The 13,466-nt window shown below is 36.4% G+C and overlaps 1 protein-coding gene across 5 annotated transcripts in view; it reads left to right on the top strand.

Moving 5' to 3' along the window:
* LOC128858548 (GPI inositol-deacylase) overlaps positions 1-13,466 on the top strand; it is an 85,594-nt gene that overhangs the window by 68,621 nt on the left and 3,507 nt on the right. For 3 of the 5 annotated variants that reach the window (XM_054094926.1, XM_054094925.1, XM_054094929.1), the window contains 2 exons: positions 5,055-5,305; positions 12,667-12,762. In XM_054094926.1, the coding sequence (XP_053950901.1) occupies positions 5,055-5,305; positions 12,667-12,762 (347 nt within the window). Of the gene's footprint in view, positions 1-5,054; positions 5,306-5,746; positions 6,543-12,666; positions 12,763-13,466 lie in introns of those variants that run through there. The other 2 variants (XM_054094928.1, XM_054094927.1) reach the window with 2 other exon arrangements.

Genomic DNA, 13,466 nt, shown 5'->3' with positions numbered 1-13,466 from the left:
TATCCACATATAAAAATGTTTCAGCTTGTCGGTCGGAGGAAATCAAATATTTTAAAAAATATGCGAGCGATTCTTGAACAAGCCAAAAAGACGAAAGCAAAATAATTGGAACCATTGACCAAGTATTGTAATAACATCAGTCAAAATAACTAAATTTATGGCAAACGGTCATAAAGGATCTTTCAAAAGACGCACTTAGATGTTGTTTGAAATAAAACATGTAAAACTTTGGATTCCTTCAGATTTCACTATTTGTATTGAAAATACGGCTCATAACAATTATATGTGAAAAATTTTTCTTATTCTTTTACTTGTTTGGTGCGATAACCGCTAAATCGATTTTGGCCGAATTTAGCAAAACGCGCCAGTCGTTTCTTTCTCATGCTAACCGACGCCAGTTAGAAACTCCAATTAAAGCCAAGTCCTTTCCATAGAATACTATCAGAGCCGGAGTATGTGAAATGACCCTGCCAACGAAACCGCTGGATATTTATTCGCTGCACTATGTCTATGCTGTATGAGCTGCTCATTGTTTCATCGCCTACGATTCCCGCCGTCGCTAACGTGCAAAGTTCCAAAAATATTGCGAAGAATCTTTCTCTCAAATACTCCAAGGGATGCCTCATCGGATGTTGCCGTCGTCAAAGCTTCTGCGCTATACGATAGGACGGGCATGATGAGGACCTTACAAAGTATTAGTTTTGTTCGTCGAGAAAGGACTTAACTACTCAATTGCCTACTTCGTCCAAAGTGGCCCTTGTTGGCAAGAGAGATTCTAAGTTGGATTTAAAGGCTGATATTATTATCGGTATTAATGCTGGCTTATAGATAAACGAAGTCTCTTACAACCTCGAAATCATAACATAACAGTGACGTGGATACCGATACGCGATTGCGTCAATTATTTGATAACAAGAGTCCTCGTTCCCCACCAGACCCACTTGATATGCTGCTTTATCCAGTTTACCAAAGCAACCCGAACTAACAGCGTGGTTGTTAAGGCCGATGATGTCAATATCATCGGCATACGTCAACAATTGCACGCTCTTATAAAAAATGTGCTTGGGCGATTAAGTTTTGGGGCTCGCATGATCTTTTCCAGCATCAAGTTAAATAAGTCACAAGAGAATCAACCTGTCTGAAACCATTTTTTGGTATCAAACGGCTCGGAGGGGTCTTTCCCAATTCTGACGACGTCATTCTGCACAGCCATATTAATTTTGCGGGGATACCGAATTCAGACATCGCGGCATATAGGCAACTTCTTTTCGGATTGTCGAATGCAGCTTTGAAACCGACAAAAAGATAGTGTGTATCGATTCTCCTTTCATTGATCTCTTCCAAGACTTGGCGTATTGCGAATATCTGGTCGTTTGTGGATTTTCCAGGTCTAAAGGCACTTTCTGATAGAATTTTCGGGCGTTTTTCTTATTTGTAAGAATCTCAAGCTGCTCGCACTCACGTTTTTCGGCTTCTTGTTTCTTCATTCTCATAATACGGCTCTCTTCCTTTTTAGATGCCGGTAGATGGCTGGCGTTGCGCCCGATCTCAGCGTGGCTCCATAGGCAGTGTCCTTTTTTTGTGCGGTAGCACGACATTCCTCGTCGTACCAATTGTTTGTTCGTTTGCCAAAACCCAATTTCTTCTTCGGCGGTGGTACGTAAAGAACGAGAAATGTTGCTCAATTGCTTGTGCATGCCGGTTTGTTGGGCAGTACTCTCAGAGAGCAGGAGTGAGAGTCGAGTGGCGAGTCTTCTAGCTGTCAGTTGCGATTGCAGCTTTCTGATATCGCACATTTTATACTTAGCTAGATATACGTTTTTTGCTGCGCAGAAGCGTGTGCGTATTTTGGCTGTAAAAGATAATTATCAGAGTCGAGTCGATGTGGGACCTCGGATCGTATGTACATCTAAAATATTAGAAGCGTGCCTTCCATCTATCGCAACATAATCCAGATATCCTGGAATGATTCGCTTTCTCACAGTAGCTCACTCTCAAACGGATGTAAGGGAGCTACCCAGAAGATACTTGAGTGAATCCCGGAAGCTGTGGGCTGCTTGGATCGTATGCAGAATAATTGTCTTGACCACTCCCAAGTGAATTGCAATCAGAGACTTTCCCCACTTGCGTGGACTTCTACACACGAATGCAGGATGCATGTGAAAAACTACATTACTTAAATGTGCAGAATGAGCTCGTCTACATTTAAAATCCGCCAAGCAGTCGTTCCATGGATGTTTAATTGCTGTAAACTTCGAGAGATAGATGCTACGGTAGCAACATTTTCAACAGAAAGACCAGGTTTTGGTCTGCTAGTCCTTCTTCTATCCTTGGCAAAACCAGTTTCTTTGAATTGTCAATCATTTCCACTAAAAAAACCACAAATTTTGCGATATGTTGATCTTGAAGTGGTAATAAGTTTCAATAATTTGAATGCGTTATTCTTTCATGTAAAATTGTACATCTGATGACTTGAAAAATGTCAAAGATGACATAAAACAAGGAACCATCTATGAATTATTCACTACAGACTTCTAGGCGACTCTTTTGAAAGACTCTTTTATTGTTTTAATATTTATCTTCCATGAGACAACATTTTTTTATAAGCTAATGTGTGGCTATTTTTGTGCATCTTAGTGTATGTTTACCTTATTACTTGGTATTTTTATTGATGATTGAAACAGAGAAATCACTAAAAGATCTATGCTAACTAATCTACATACATATCTGTTTTCAAATTGTTATGTAACTTTACGTCATGGTTTGCAAGTACAAGTATGTAGATTCCATTTTTGCGGATTGCTCAAAACCCTTTGATAAGATTGCGCATACAAGTCTTATCTTAGAAATAAATAAATAAATAAATAATAGATTTAATTCAGTCATTAAGCATCTTCCCAAACAAGAACAGACAACTTTAAATAACGCGAAAGCTAAATACACGCGGGTGTAATTTATCACCTGTAATAAATTGGCTTGCCTCTACGACGCGTTACGATGATTTGCCTTTCCTCGTTTTTCACCCGACCGTCACGACCACATCAATATGACCGTTCGCCAAAAATTTAGTGATATATAAGGTTGTTAAAAAAGTCTTGCGGTATTTCCGCAAGCTTGTCTTTGCAAGCGCGTAGTTCTAGTTGTGTTCGTCGCATCGGTTCACGCTAGAGCTTTTTAGAAAGCTCTTTTCACGTGCTAACACGTGTTTGATTAATTGTTGTTTGCTTTTAGTCGTTCGTGAGTTATAGCGTCGCAAGCATGGAGCAAAATAAAGAGAAAATACGGCATATTTTACAGTACTACTCAGGCAAAAATGCATCTCATGCTGCCAATAAAATGTGTGCAGTTTATGGACCCGATACAGTTTCCGCCATGGTCCGGAAGGCCTGTCGTCGAAAACTGCGATAAAATCGCTGAATTGATCGAAAGAGACCGGCATAGTAGCAGCCGTAGCATCGGCCAAGAGCTGGGCATGAGTCATCAAACCGTTATAAACCATTTGAAGAAGCTTGGATTCAAAAAGAAGCTCGATGTATGGGTGCCACACGACTTGACGCAAAAAAACATTTTTGCCCATATGGATGCATGCGAATCGCTTCTGAATCGCAACAAAATTGACCCGTTTTTGAAGCGGATGGTGACTGGCGATGAAAAGTGGGTCACTTACGACAACGTGAAGCGCAAACCGTCGTGGTCGAAAAGCGATGAAGCTGCCCAGACGGTGGCCAAGCCTGGATTGACGGCCAGGAAGGTTCTTCTGTGTGTTTGGTGGGATTGGCGGGGAATCATCCACTATGAGCTGCTCCACTATGGCCAAACGCTCAATTCGGACCTGTACTGCCAACAACTGGACCGCTTGAATGCAGCACTCATGCAGAAGAGGCCATCTTTGATCAACAGAGGCCGAATTGTCTTCCATCAGGACAACGCCAGGCCACACACATCTTTGGTGACGCGCCAGAAGATCCGGGAGCTCGGATGGGAGGTTCTTTTGCATCCACCGTATAGTCCGGATCTCGCACCAAGTGATTACCACGTATTTCTGTCCATGGCGAACGAGCTTGGTAGTCGGAAGTTGTCCACAAGAGAGTCCTGTGAAAATTGGCTCTCCGAGTTTTTTGACAATAGGAAAGCGAGCTTCTATAAGAGGGGCATTATGAAGTTGGCATCTCGTTGGGAACTCGTCATCGAACAAAACGGCGCATATTTGACTTAAATCGCATTATTATAACCAATTTTATGAACAATTGAAAATTCAATAAAAATACCGCAAGACTTTTTTGACAACCTTATATTAATGATTTAATAAAATGACACATACTCGTACAATGCTTGTTTTTATATGCTTACAAGAATCGAATGTTTCCTGTTACTTTTTATTAATCACCTGTAGGAATATTGAAATGTAATTTTTAACTATTTGTGGGAGAGAAACAAATGCGAAAATTAATTGTCTATATGACTTAACACTATATAGATAGGGCTTATGCCGATTGCTGATGCGTGGATTAATATGAGTGACTTAAAAACCGCACGAATACAACACAAGTATAACACAACCAACGCATTTGCAACTTACTTGTATATATGCGTAAAAGCGCTGAAGGCAGGTCGTAAAAGACACTAGAATTTGTAACTGGAAAAATGCAGAAAATCCCGTAAACAGAATAATTCATTATTAATGTTCATTTAAAAAACCCTGATTTTAACTTAGTTGTATCATCACTTGGCCAGGAGAATAGAATAGGACGGATTAAAATGCCGCAGTAAAATGCCGATAAGTGTTTATGGCTGAGTTTAATACTAAGTAAAAGGATAATTTTATTGCAAATTAGTTAATTTTACTTAAAAGGCTTGCTCAAATTCGCTCAAGTTTCCAAAATTATTAAATGCAATTTACAATGAGTACGTGCAAAACAAATAGTCAATGAAAAAGGAATTTTTGGCTGTAAACTAGTGTAATTAGTTTATCGAATAATTACACACCGAAAAAATGTTTATAGGACGAACCGTTGCTCAGATTAAAAATTTTACTTTTTTCTTATATATTCCAGATATCAAACGCATATAGAGACCACACAGAAAATTGGATATTAAAGACTGCAATATCACTGCACAAAAAAGCTCGGTGTGTTAATGGTAATCACAACCTCACAAGTTTATCATGCGAGAGGCAGAATCATACGAATTTAATCCGATGTGAAGGAATGAATAACTTCTCCTTTCACCTCACATTATTCATTTTGCTTTGTATTATGACTGCTTTGAACTTCATGAGCCTTGTGGCTTGGATGAAGGATAAGAGGTAAATTTTATTATTATTATTATATTATATGTAAATAATATACTTAGTCTTGCTATAAATTCTGTGACAAATTTTACAATGAATACGACGAGAACAAATTCGCAAAAAAAGCTCCGTTATTTTTGCTTTTGTTCGTATGCATTGTCTACTCATAAATATACTAAGTTTCGTGACAAATTTTGATCGCAATGGAGTGGGGAGCTAAGGAAAATCGCGTTGCAGTGATTGCATTACATAGGTGTGGTAAAAGTGCAAGTGAGATTTACAAATTGTTAAAAAAAACGCAATATTTCGAGAATGTTTGTTTACCGCACGATCAATCGTTTTTATCAGATATCCCCTTGAAAGCAGAAAACCATGTCCAGGGAAATTAATATATCGACCAAATCCATATGAATTATTACATAATTATAACTAATTAATTATAATTACTAATTAAAGATGATCTCCACATGAAAGCCTTCCATCGCTCAACTGGTCATATTTTGACAACGCGCCTTAAGAAAACTAGACTCAACTGATGCAAGCAGCTTCTTCGGTGGCACGCGGTTAACGGCCATGAAAATATTCTTTTCACAGATGAGAAAAGTTTCACTGTTGAAGAAGTTTTTAATAACAAAAACGACAACATCTATACTAAAACTTCTAAAGATGCAAAAAATGTTGTTCCAGGGATTCGGCGTGGCCACCATCCCGCCTCCGTAATGGTTTGGTGGGGAGTGTCTGCGAAAGAGAGTTTCAGACCGGAGCAAAAGTGTACCTCTCCCACAGAGAGCGTTGGATCTTCCAGCAAGATGCCGCTCCAGCTCATAAGGCAAAATCCACTCAGCAGTGACTATAAAACAATATTTCTGGGTTCATAGTAGCAGAAGAGTGGCCGTCTGAAAGTCCTGATCCTTGGACTACAGTTTATGCTCAGAATTGGAATACGAACACGGAAACCTTACAGAAATTTGGAGAGTCTCAAACAATCTTTGGTTCGAGTAAAGACGTCAATATCCATGGAAACTGTGCGTGCTGCAATAGCTGAATGACCTAATCGTTTGAAGACTTGCGTAAAAGCAAATGGTGACTATTTCGAATGAAAGTTCAAAGTATTTGTTTTTAATATTTGCATAATTAAGTAAAACGAACTTCATTAAGAAAGATACTATAATTTCATATCTGTAATGGACTTAACTTGTAACAGGCAGGACTAAGTATGTAGTAAAGAACTAAAAAAATATAAATTACAAAAAAATATTTATTTATAATGTTGCTCTTTTCAATCACTTTTCAACACATGGTATATATTTTAATTATAGTTGCCAAAAACATTAGGTAAATACTAACAATAAATTGAATGTATTGTTAACAAAAATGTAGACAATGTTTGTGAGCTGAACGAAAAATTTATTAAATGGCGCTTGGTAATGCCACTCTGTTGTAACGGGTCTTTCAAAAGACGCACCTAGATTTTGTTTTAAAGTAAGACTTGTAAAAATTTAGATTTTCATTCGAAGTACAGCTTTATTATATGTATGTATGTGAAAAAATACATTATTTGAATGTCCAGCATGAGCTCGACTACATATAACATAAAATCTACCAAAACAGTCGTTTCATGAATGCCTAATTGTTGAAAACGTCGAGATATCGATGTTGAAAGTTGTTCCGCAACACTTTGGAGTCCAGTTTTTGGTCTTCAAGTCTTTTTTATATACTCGACAGAAAAATATTACGATCAATTAAGGATCGACTGTTTTAATAATTTTTTATTTCCATATTTAAATTACAATCTGTTAAATTTAAACGATAAGTAATTATTTGTAAAGTAGTATTGGAATTCTTTGTTCTCTAATCAATATTAGGTATCTATACATTCAATTTTGCTTCAGATTAAATTCAATTTATTTTCATTATATTATGTTCTAAGTGTTATAAATAATTTTTTTTTATATTGTGAGTTCTGTTGGAGTTAATCGTTTTAATCTCTGTTGGCCTACTTTCTCCTATTCGTTGTGCATACTTTAGGCTGTATTTTCTAATTCTGTCATCAATTGTGTCGATACTGAGGTCGCTGTGGACCTCGTCGTTTGGTATATAACAGCCTACTTTTGTTATTGTTCAAAGTATTTTATATTAGGTCCTTTGAGTTATTTTGATATTGGTGTTTTTGTTGAAGCTTTTTTTCTATTTCGAATGTCACTTATCATGCAATTTTTCGTTGTTGGGATCGGTATACCTATTAACAGCAGGTCAGGTACATCAGAGGTCCCAGGACACTATTTTGAGGTGCATCTGCTGTCATCTGCATCACGCTTGAGCCTCGTCTTCAACTTTTATAAAAAAATATCGGTTATTCAGGTATTTTATTATATATTTTAATGAGTTTATGCGTAGTGCTTTATGCTACACCCTGTCAAAAACTTTTGCAATATCTAGGTAGACAGCTAAGTAGAACCTTTTATTATCCATATCATCTAATATTTCGTTTATAACTCTGTGGACTTGTTGTACAGTTGAATGTTGCCGTCTGAATCCAAATTGATGGCTTGGTATGGCATTTTATTCTGTCAGTATTTTGTCTAATCTGGTAAAGAACACTTTTGAAAGAATGGAAAAGAGACTGATGGGGCGACATGATGTCGTTTCTGATATATTTTTACTTGGTTTGGGGATTGCCTTTCTTTGTGCAACTTTCCAGAGACGTGGAAAGCATAGTGTGCTTAATATGCTGCCGTAGCCGAATGGGTTGGTGTATGATTACCATTCGGAGTTCACAGAGAGAACGTAGGTTCGAATCTCGGTGAAACACCAAAATCCAGAAAAACATTTTTCTAATAGCGGTCGCCCCTCGGCAGGCAATGGCAAACCTCCGAGTGTATTTCTACCATGAAAAAGCTCCTCATAAAAATATCTGCTGTTCAGAGTCGGCTTTAAACTGTAGGTCCCTCCAGTTGTGGAACAACATGAAGATGCACACCACAAATATGAGGAGGAGCTCGGCCAAACATCCAAAAAGGGTGCACGCGCCAATTATATGTATGTGTATTAGTAATTCCTGCATCAGGTAGTTCTTTTAGGATTTTACCATTTATTAGATCGTAGCCCAGTCCTTTTTTACTGTGATACAACTGATATCTGATTTCTGCTGAGGTTGTCATTTTCATTTTCTTTTCTGGGTTACTCGTATTTACATTTTGTTCAATAAGCTGGCTGTCTTTTTCGTTTGAGAATTTTGTTTTAAAGTGGTCAGCTAGTGTGTTTGCCTTCTCTTTATTGGTCTTTGCCCAAATTCCGTGTTGTGTTTTGATGGGAAGTTTTTGAGGAACTGCTTTGACTATGTTTTTAGTTGCCTTCCATAGAGAATAATTGTTAGCTGCCGTGACCCCCAAGCTATAATTGTATTTCTCAAGTTTTTTTTTCTTGGTGTTGTTTTAATAATGTTTTTAATTCAGTTGCTGATTTGTTTAAGTTTTGCTTTGTGAGTGCTTTGATGATGGAATCGGTGAAAACCCCCATTGTTGAGTCAATTTCCTTTTCCGTTTTTAATGAAATATTTATTACCAATCGTGCTTCCACACATTGTCGAAAATAAACCCAGTCCGATTTATTATTATATAGTCATGTAGAAGTTTGTTCGTGCAGAGTTCCAAGAACTGTCATTAGAAGTGGTGAATGATCCGACGATAGCTCCAAACATGACTTAATTTTCAGATGAGTTTGGGGAATATTTTGAACAATGCATAAATCAATTAAATGTGGTTGTTTTCTGATGTCTGTAGGCCAGTACGTCGGTTCTCCGGTGCTTGTGAAATGTAAATTATTTTCTCTTACAGCGTCTAGTAATTTTTGGCCTTTCGAAGCTGTAAGTTGCATTGAGCTATTTATTGAAACTGTTGTTGCTTGTGTGTTGATTTTTCTGCAACCATCGAGTTCGTAGTATTTAATTGATTTTTTAATGATTATTGCAGTTCCTCCGTAAGCCTTGTTTTCTGGGTGATTTGCGTAGTGTATGTTGTAATTTTCATAATAAAGTTTAACGCGTTGTTCTGCCGTGTAAAAGTATACATTTGTCTACTTGACAAATGTCAAAGATGATATAAAAAAGGTATTGAAAAAGGTATATATATATACCTATATATATATATATATATATATATATACAGGGTGCGCCATCTCGAGCTTCGGTATGGAAATATTGAATAACTTTGCTATCCATTGTCAGAAGGAAAATGGTCGTTCAATTGTGCTTGCTCAACGTGCATACCGTCGAAAATACCGCGGTGATAACACCATACGCAATCTGACTAAAAATTTTGAAGAATCGGGGTCTGTAGCAAATCATCAACGTGTTTCAGTTCGTAAAAGGCGCTCCAATGAAATTGTTGAAACTGTCAAGCAGAGTGTTTTGAAAAGCCCAAATCTGTCATATCGTCACCGTGCCCAGCAGCTAAACATAAAAGGAACCACTTTTAGAAGGATTTTAAAAGAGGATCTTCACATGTTTCCTTACAAAGTGCAAATAACTCAACGATTATTGGAACTACATTGGAAGCGCTCAGGACCAACATTAGATCTGAAATAGAGGCAATATCACCCGAAATGCTAGCAAAAGTAATGGAAAATTCGAAAAAAAGAGCACAATATTGTGTGGCTCGTAAAGGTGGTTATTTGTTGAATGTTGTGTTCTAAGTGCAGTTGAAACAGATTGTAAAGGACAAAATCAAATAAAAAAACACCGACAAACATTCAATTTTGCTAGTTGCTAAAGTTATTCAATATTTCCATACCGAAGCTCGAGATGGCGCACTCTGTACATATGTATATGTATTAGGGAGGGTCGATTTAAAAATCGCTCATTGCTCTGTAAAAATCGTATTCTAGGGATCAAAATAAGAAACTTTGCCGAAGGAACCATACCTCTAAAACGAATTCTGATGTCCCCCAATTTAAAAATATCACCATTTTTGGCCTTTACATGAAAAAATCAGCTAAATGGCTATGATTTTTCTTTATTTTTATTTATTTATAATAATATTTATTATTTATTTATAATAATATCTATATTTTCTCTTAAGAAATTTATTTAGTCAGAACATATGTAAATGAAAAAATTAATTTAAGTGAGTTATAGAAAAGAAACTAAAAAGTTCGACCCATATTGGGGGACATCAGAAATCGTTTTAGAGGTATGGTTCCTTCGGCAAAGTTTCTTATTTTGATCCCTAGAATATGATTTTCACAGAGCAATGGGCGATTTTTTTGCCTTCCCACAAATCGACCCGGCCTAATATGTGTATATATTTCGTTTTATTTTTATATTATTATTATTCGTGTTCTTTAAAGGTATGAGTGCATCGCGCGTTGGGTTTGAATGGCGACTTGCAAATGTCTATTTGCGTATGCAAATTCTCTTCTATAGATACGTTCCTTAGATAAACCGTAAAAAAATACAATACAACATATGGTAAATTTGGGGTTACAACTTACAAAAAATCTGGTAAGATGAATGAACTCTAAATATTTTCCCAAAAACCGTGCAAAAGAAGAAATAATGAAATCTATATTATATAAGTATTATACAACAAAAACAATTTAATTTTATTGAAATTGCAGTTCGTAAGTTGAAAGCATATATAGGGTGGGCCATGTAAAATTTGCTTTTTGAATCGGCTATAAAAAAAACTAATCAATATTTTTCAAACTTTTGTTTTTATTTTGAAGATTGAACATTGCCATTTATGAATGAAAAATCATATCGTTCAAATGACTGCCACGACAGGCTTTACAGTAGGCCATTCGATCAACCCAATTTTTAAGCACATTTTCGATTGTTTGGGCCCCAATTTCATGAATGGCAACTTCGATTTCGTGTTTTAAAGCATCAATCGTCTCTGGATGGTTCGTATAGCATTTGTCCTTAACAGCTCCCAACAAAAAATAGTCCAACGGGCTTAAATCACAGCTCCGAGGCGGCCAATTGATATCGGAATTCAAAAACGGTAGCCAAAAGTTCGAGTGTAACTTTGGCAGTGTGATAAGTTGCACCGTCCTGTTGAAACCAAATGTCGTCCATGTCATCCTCTTCAATTTCTGGAAACAAAAACTCGTTGAGCATGTCACGGTAACGCTCGCCATTTACTGTAACCGCGGAAGAAGACTAAATTATGAACACATTTGACATGTCATTTGTGTTACCATTCTCAACCAAGCAGGAGGTTCAAAAAGCAAACGCTATATGGCCCACCCTGTAGAATATATTCATATGCATGATATATAATATATATATGGATATATATGTTGTATTGTATTATTTTATATGAATATATATACATATATATAGATATAAATATTCATCGCAACTTGATGATAAGCGTGCACGTTTTTTACGGACTGAAGCAAAATGCTATTATCAGTAGATATGTATATCCAGCCTATCTGTTGGGTTTCATTCAATAAATTACATTATACAGTTGGATTTGGTTAGTTTAAAATTGCATTTTATGCATGAAGGAAGGAACATATGTATGTATGTACCTTTACTTAATTCTACTCGAAAAATTATTATTATTTTACGAATAACGTTTTGTGTGGAAAAACATTTTTTGTTTTGAGATTCGTGTTAGAATGAAAATTTCAAGTAAAAAATGTTATTACTGACTCAAAATCGGATGAAAAAGGACCGCAACACTTGGACCTTAGCCCGCTTCTAAACTTTAAGTACGCTTAATGGCTACTAGCTTATTTAGTTTATATTTTGGCGACTCCTTTCTTTTAGCATTAAAACTACGCTTATTTCCTTCTGTATAGATCAATATTCTCTTTACTTGTTGGTGTGTCGCTACACGTTCAGGATCTAACTCTTCTATGGCTACGCTTTCTATTAACTCGTTAAAATCTGGCAACCTTGTAATTCTCATTTCTAGCTCCGTCAAAATACAAAAAGAGAGAAGAGATAATCTAGTGCATGTGCTCAACTTGTCCGTTGCCTCGTGGAATGCCTGTTGCTGTTAACAAATGCTCTATGCTCTCATACTGTATAATCTTTGAAAATACTAATCGCGAATGTCTTGCTCCTATCAATGATAACACTTGTTGGTTTACCGAAATTCGCAGCTTGCTCTAAGAGTGATGGGCGAGTGAATTTTGTTGGCAAGCCTTACGCATCAGCCTATCACATCAAGGAACAATAAGCGCGACTCTTTTCAAAAGTCTCCGAGCCAAGGCTCAATAAATTTATCAAAAAGTGTTTAGCCGCATATATATTTTTGGTTTATAAAAATAAGTTATAGTATATAACAATTTTCTATTAAAAAGCTCTCACTTTGGAAAAAAGTGGTATTAATAATTTATATTTAAAAAAATTTGTTTTATAGCATTGAAAGATATGGAGACGACTCATCTCTAATACCATCTTTAATCGTTATCTCCTCGTTAATCGTGTTGTGGCTGTTAAAAGCGCCAAGGAAAATGTAAGTATAATTTACTCTTTGGTTTTGTCAACGGAAAATTAAATATTTAGGTTTACCTAAGATGGATGTATGCATTAAGATCGAAAAATGTATTGTGCATAAGCTGGACGCAAAATATGAAAATGTCATTCTTGATCTTCTGAGACGCAATACTAAGAATATACTGATTCCTACACATCTATGATGAGTTTTATGGTAGTGCTATTACGATATTTTTTACTGGAATATTTTGCATCACATGTGATAATGGATAGCTCAAATCATCACTCTCAATTTAACTTTGCCTAAAGTGAATTCGAAGCTTTCGTCATTTCTATTGTAAATTAAAGCCCCTGGATTATTGGGGAAGTAAGTTTTGTTTGTTCATTTACTTTCGTCGCTGGGTACTTCCTCTTGGAATTCATGAAGGCCTCTTTCATCATCCAGTATTCCTCTTCCATATCTGAATCGTCGTAATTGATGACCTGAACTATTTATTTTTCCGCCTTTATCAAAGAAAAACTGGAAAATTTACCGAATTTTCTCTTTGTTGGCTTCCATTCTTAACACTCGTAACTCACAACTGAATGGAATAAACGAAAAACAACAAACGATCCAACCTAATATAAATCAGGTGATACCGATGTTTAAGTTTGTTTAGGAACACTTTACGCTATAGCAGCAATATTCTCTAGATAACGTCCAGTTGTAGGTTTTCCAGTGAT

This window comes from Anastrepha ludens, chromosome 3 (genome assembly GCF_028408465.1).
Source record: "Anastrepha ludens isolate Willacy chromosome 3, idAnaLude1.1, whole genome shotgun sequence".
Taxonomy (NCBI): Eukaryota; Metazoa; Arthropoda; class Insecta; order Diptera; family Tephritidae; genus Anastrepha; species Anastrepha ludens.
Note: the sequence above shows the minus strand (reverse complement) of the source record. Positions and strands in the feature narration are given on the sequence as shown.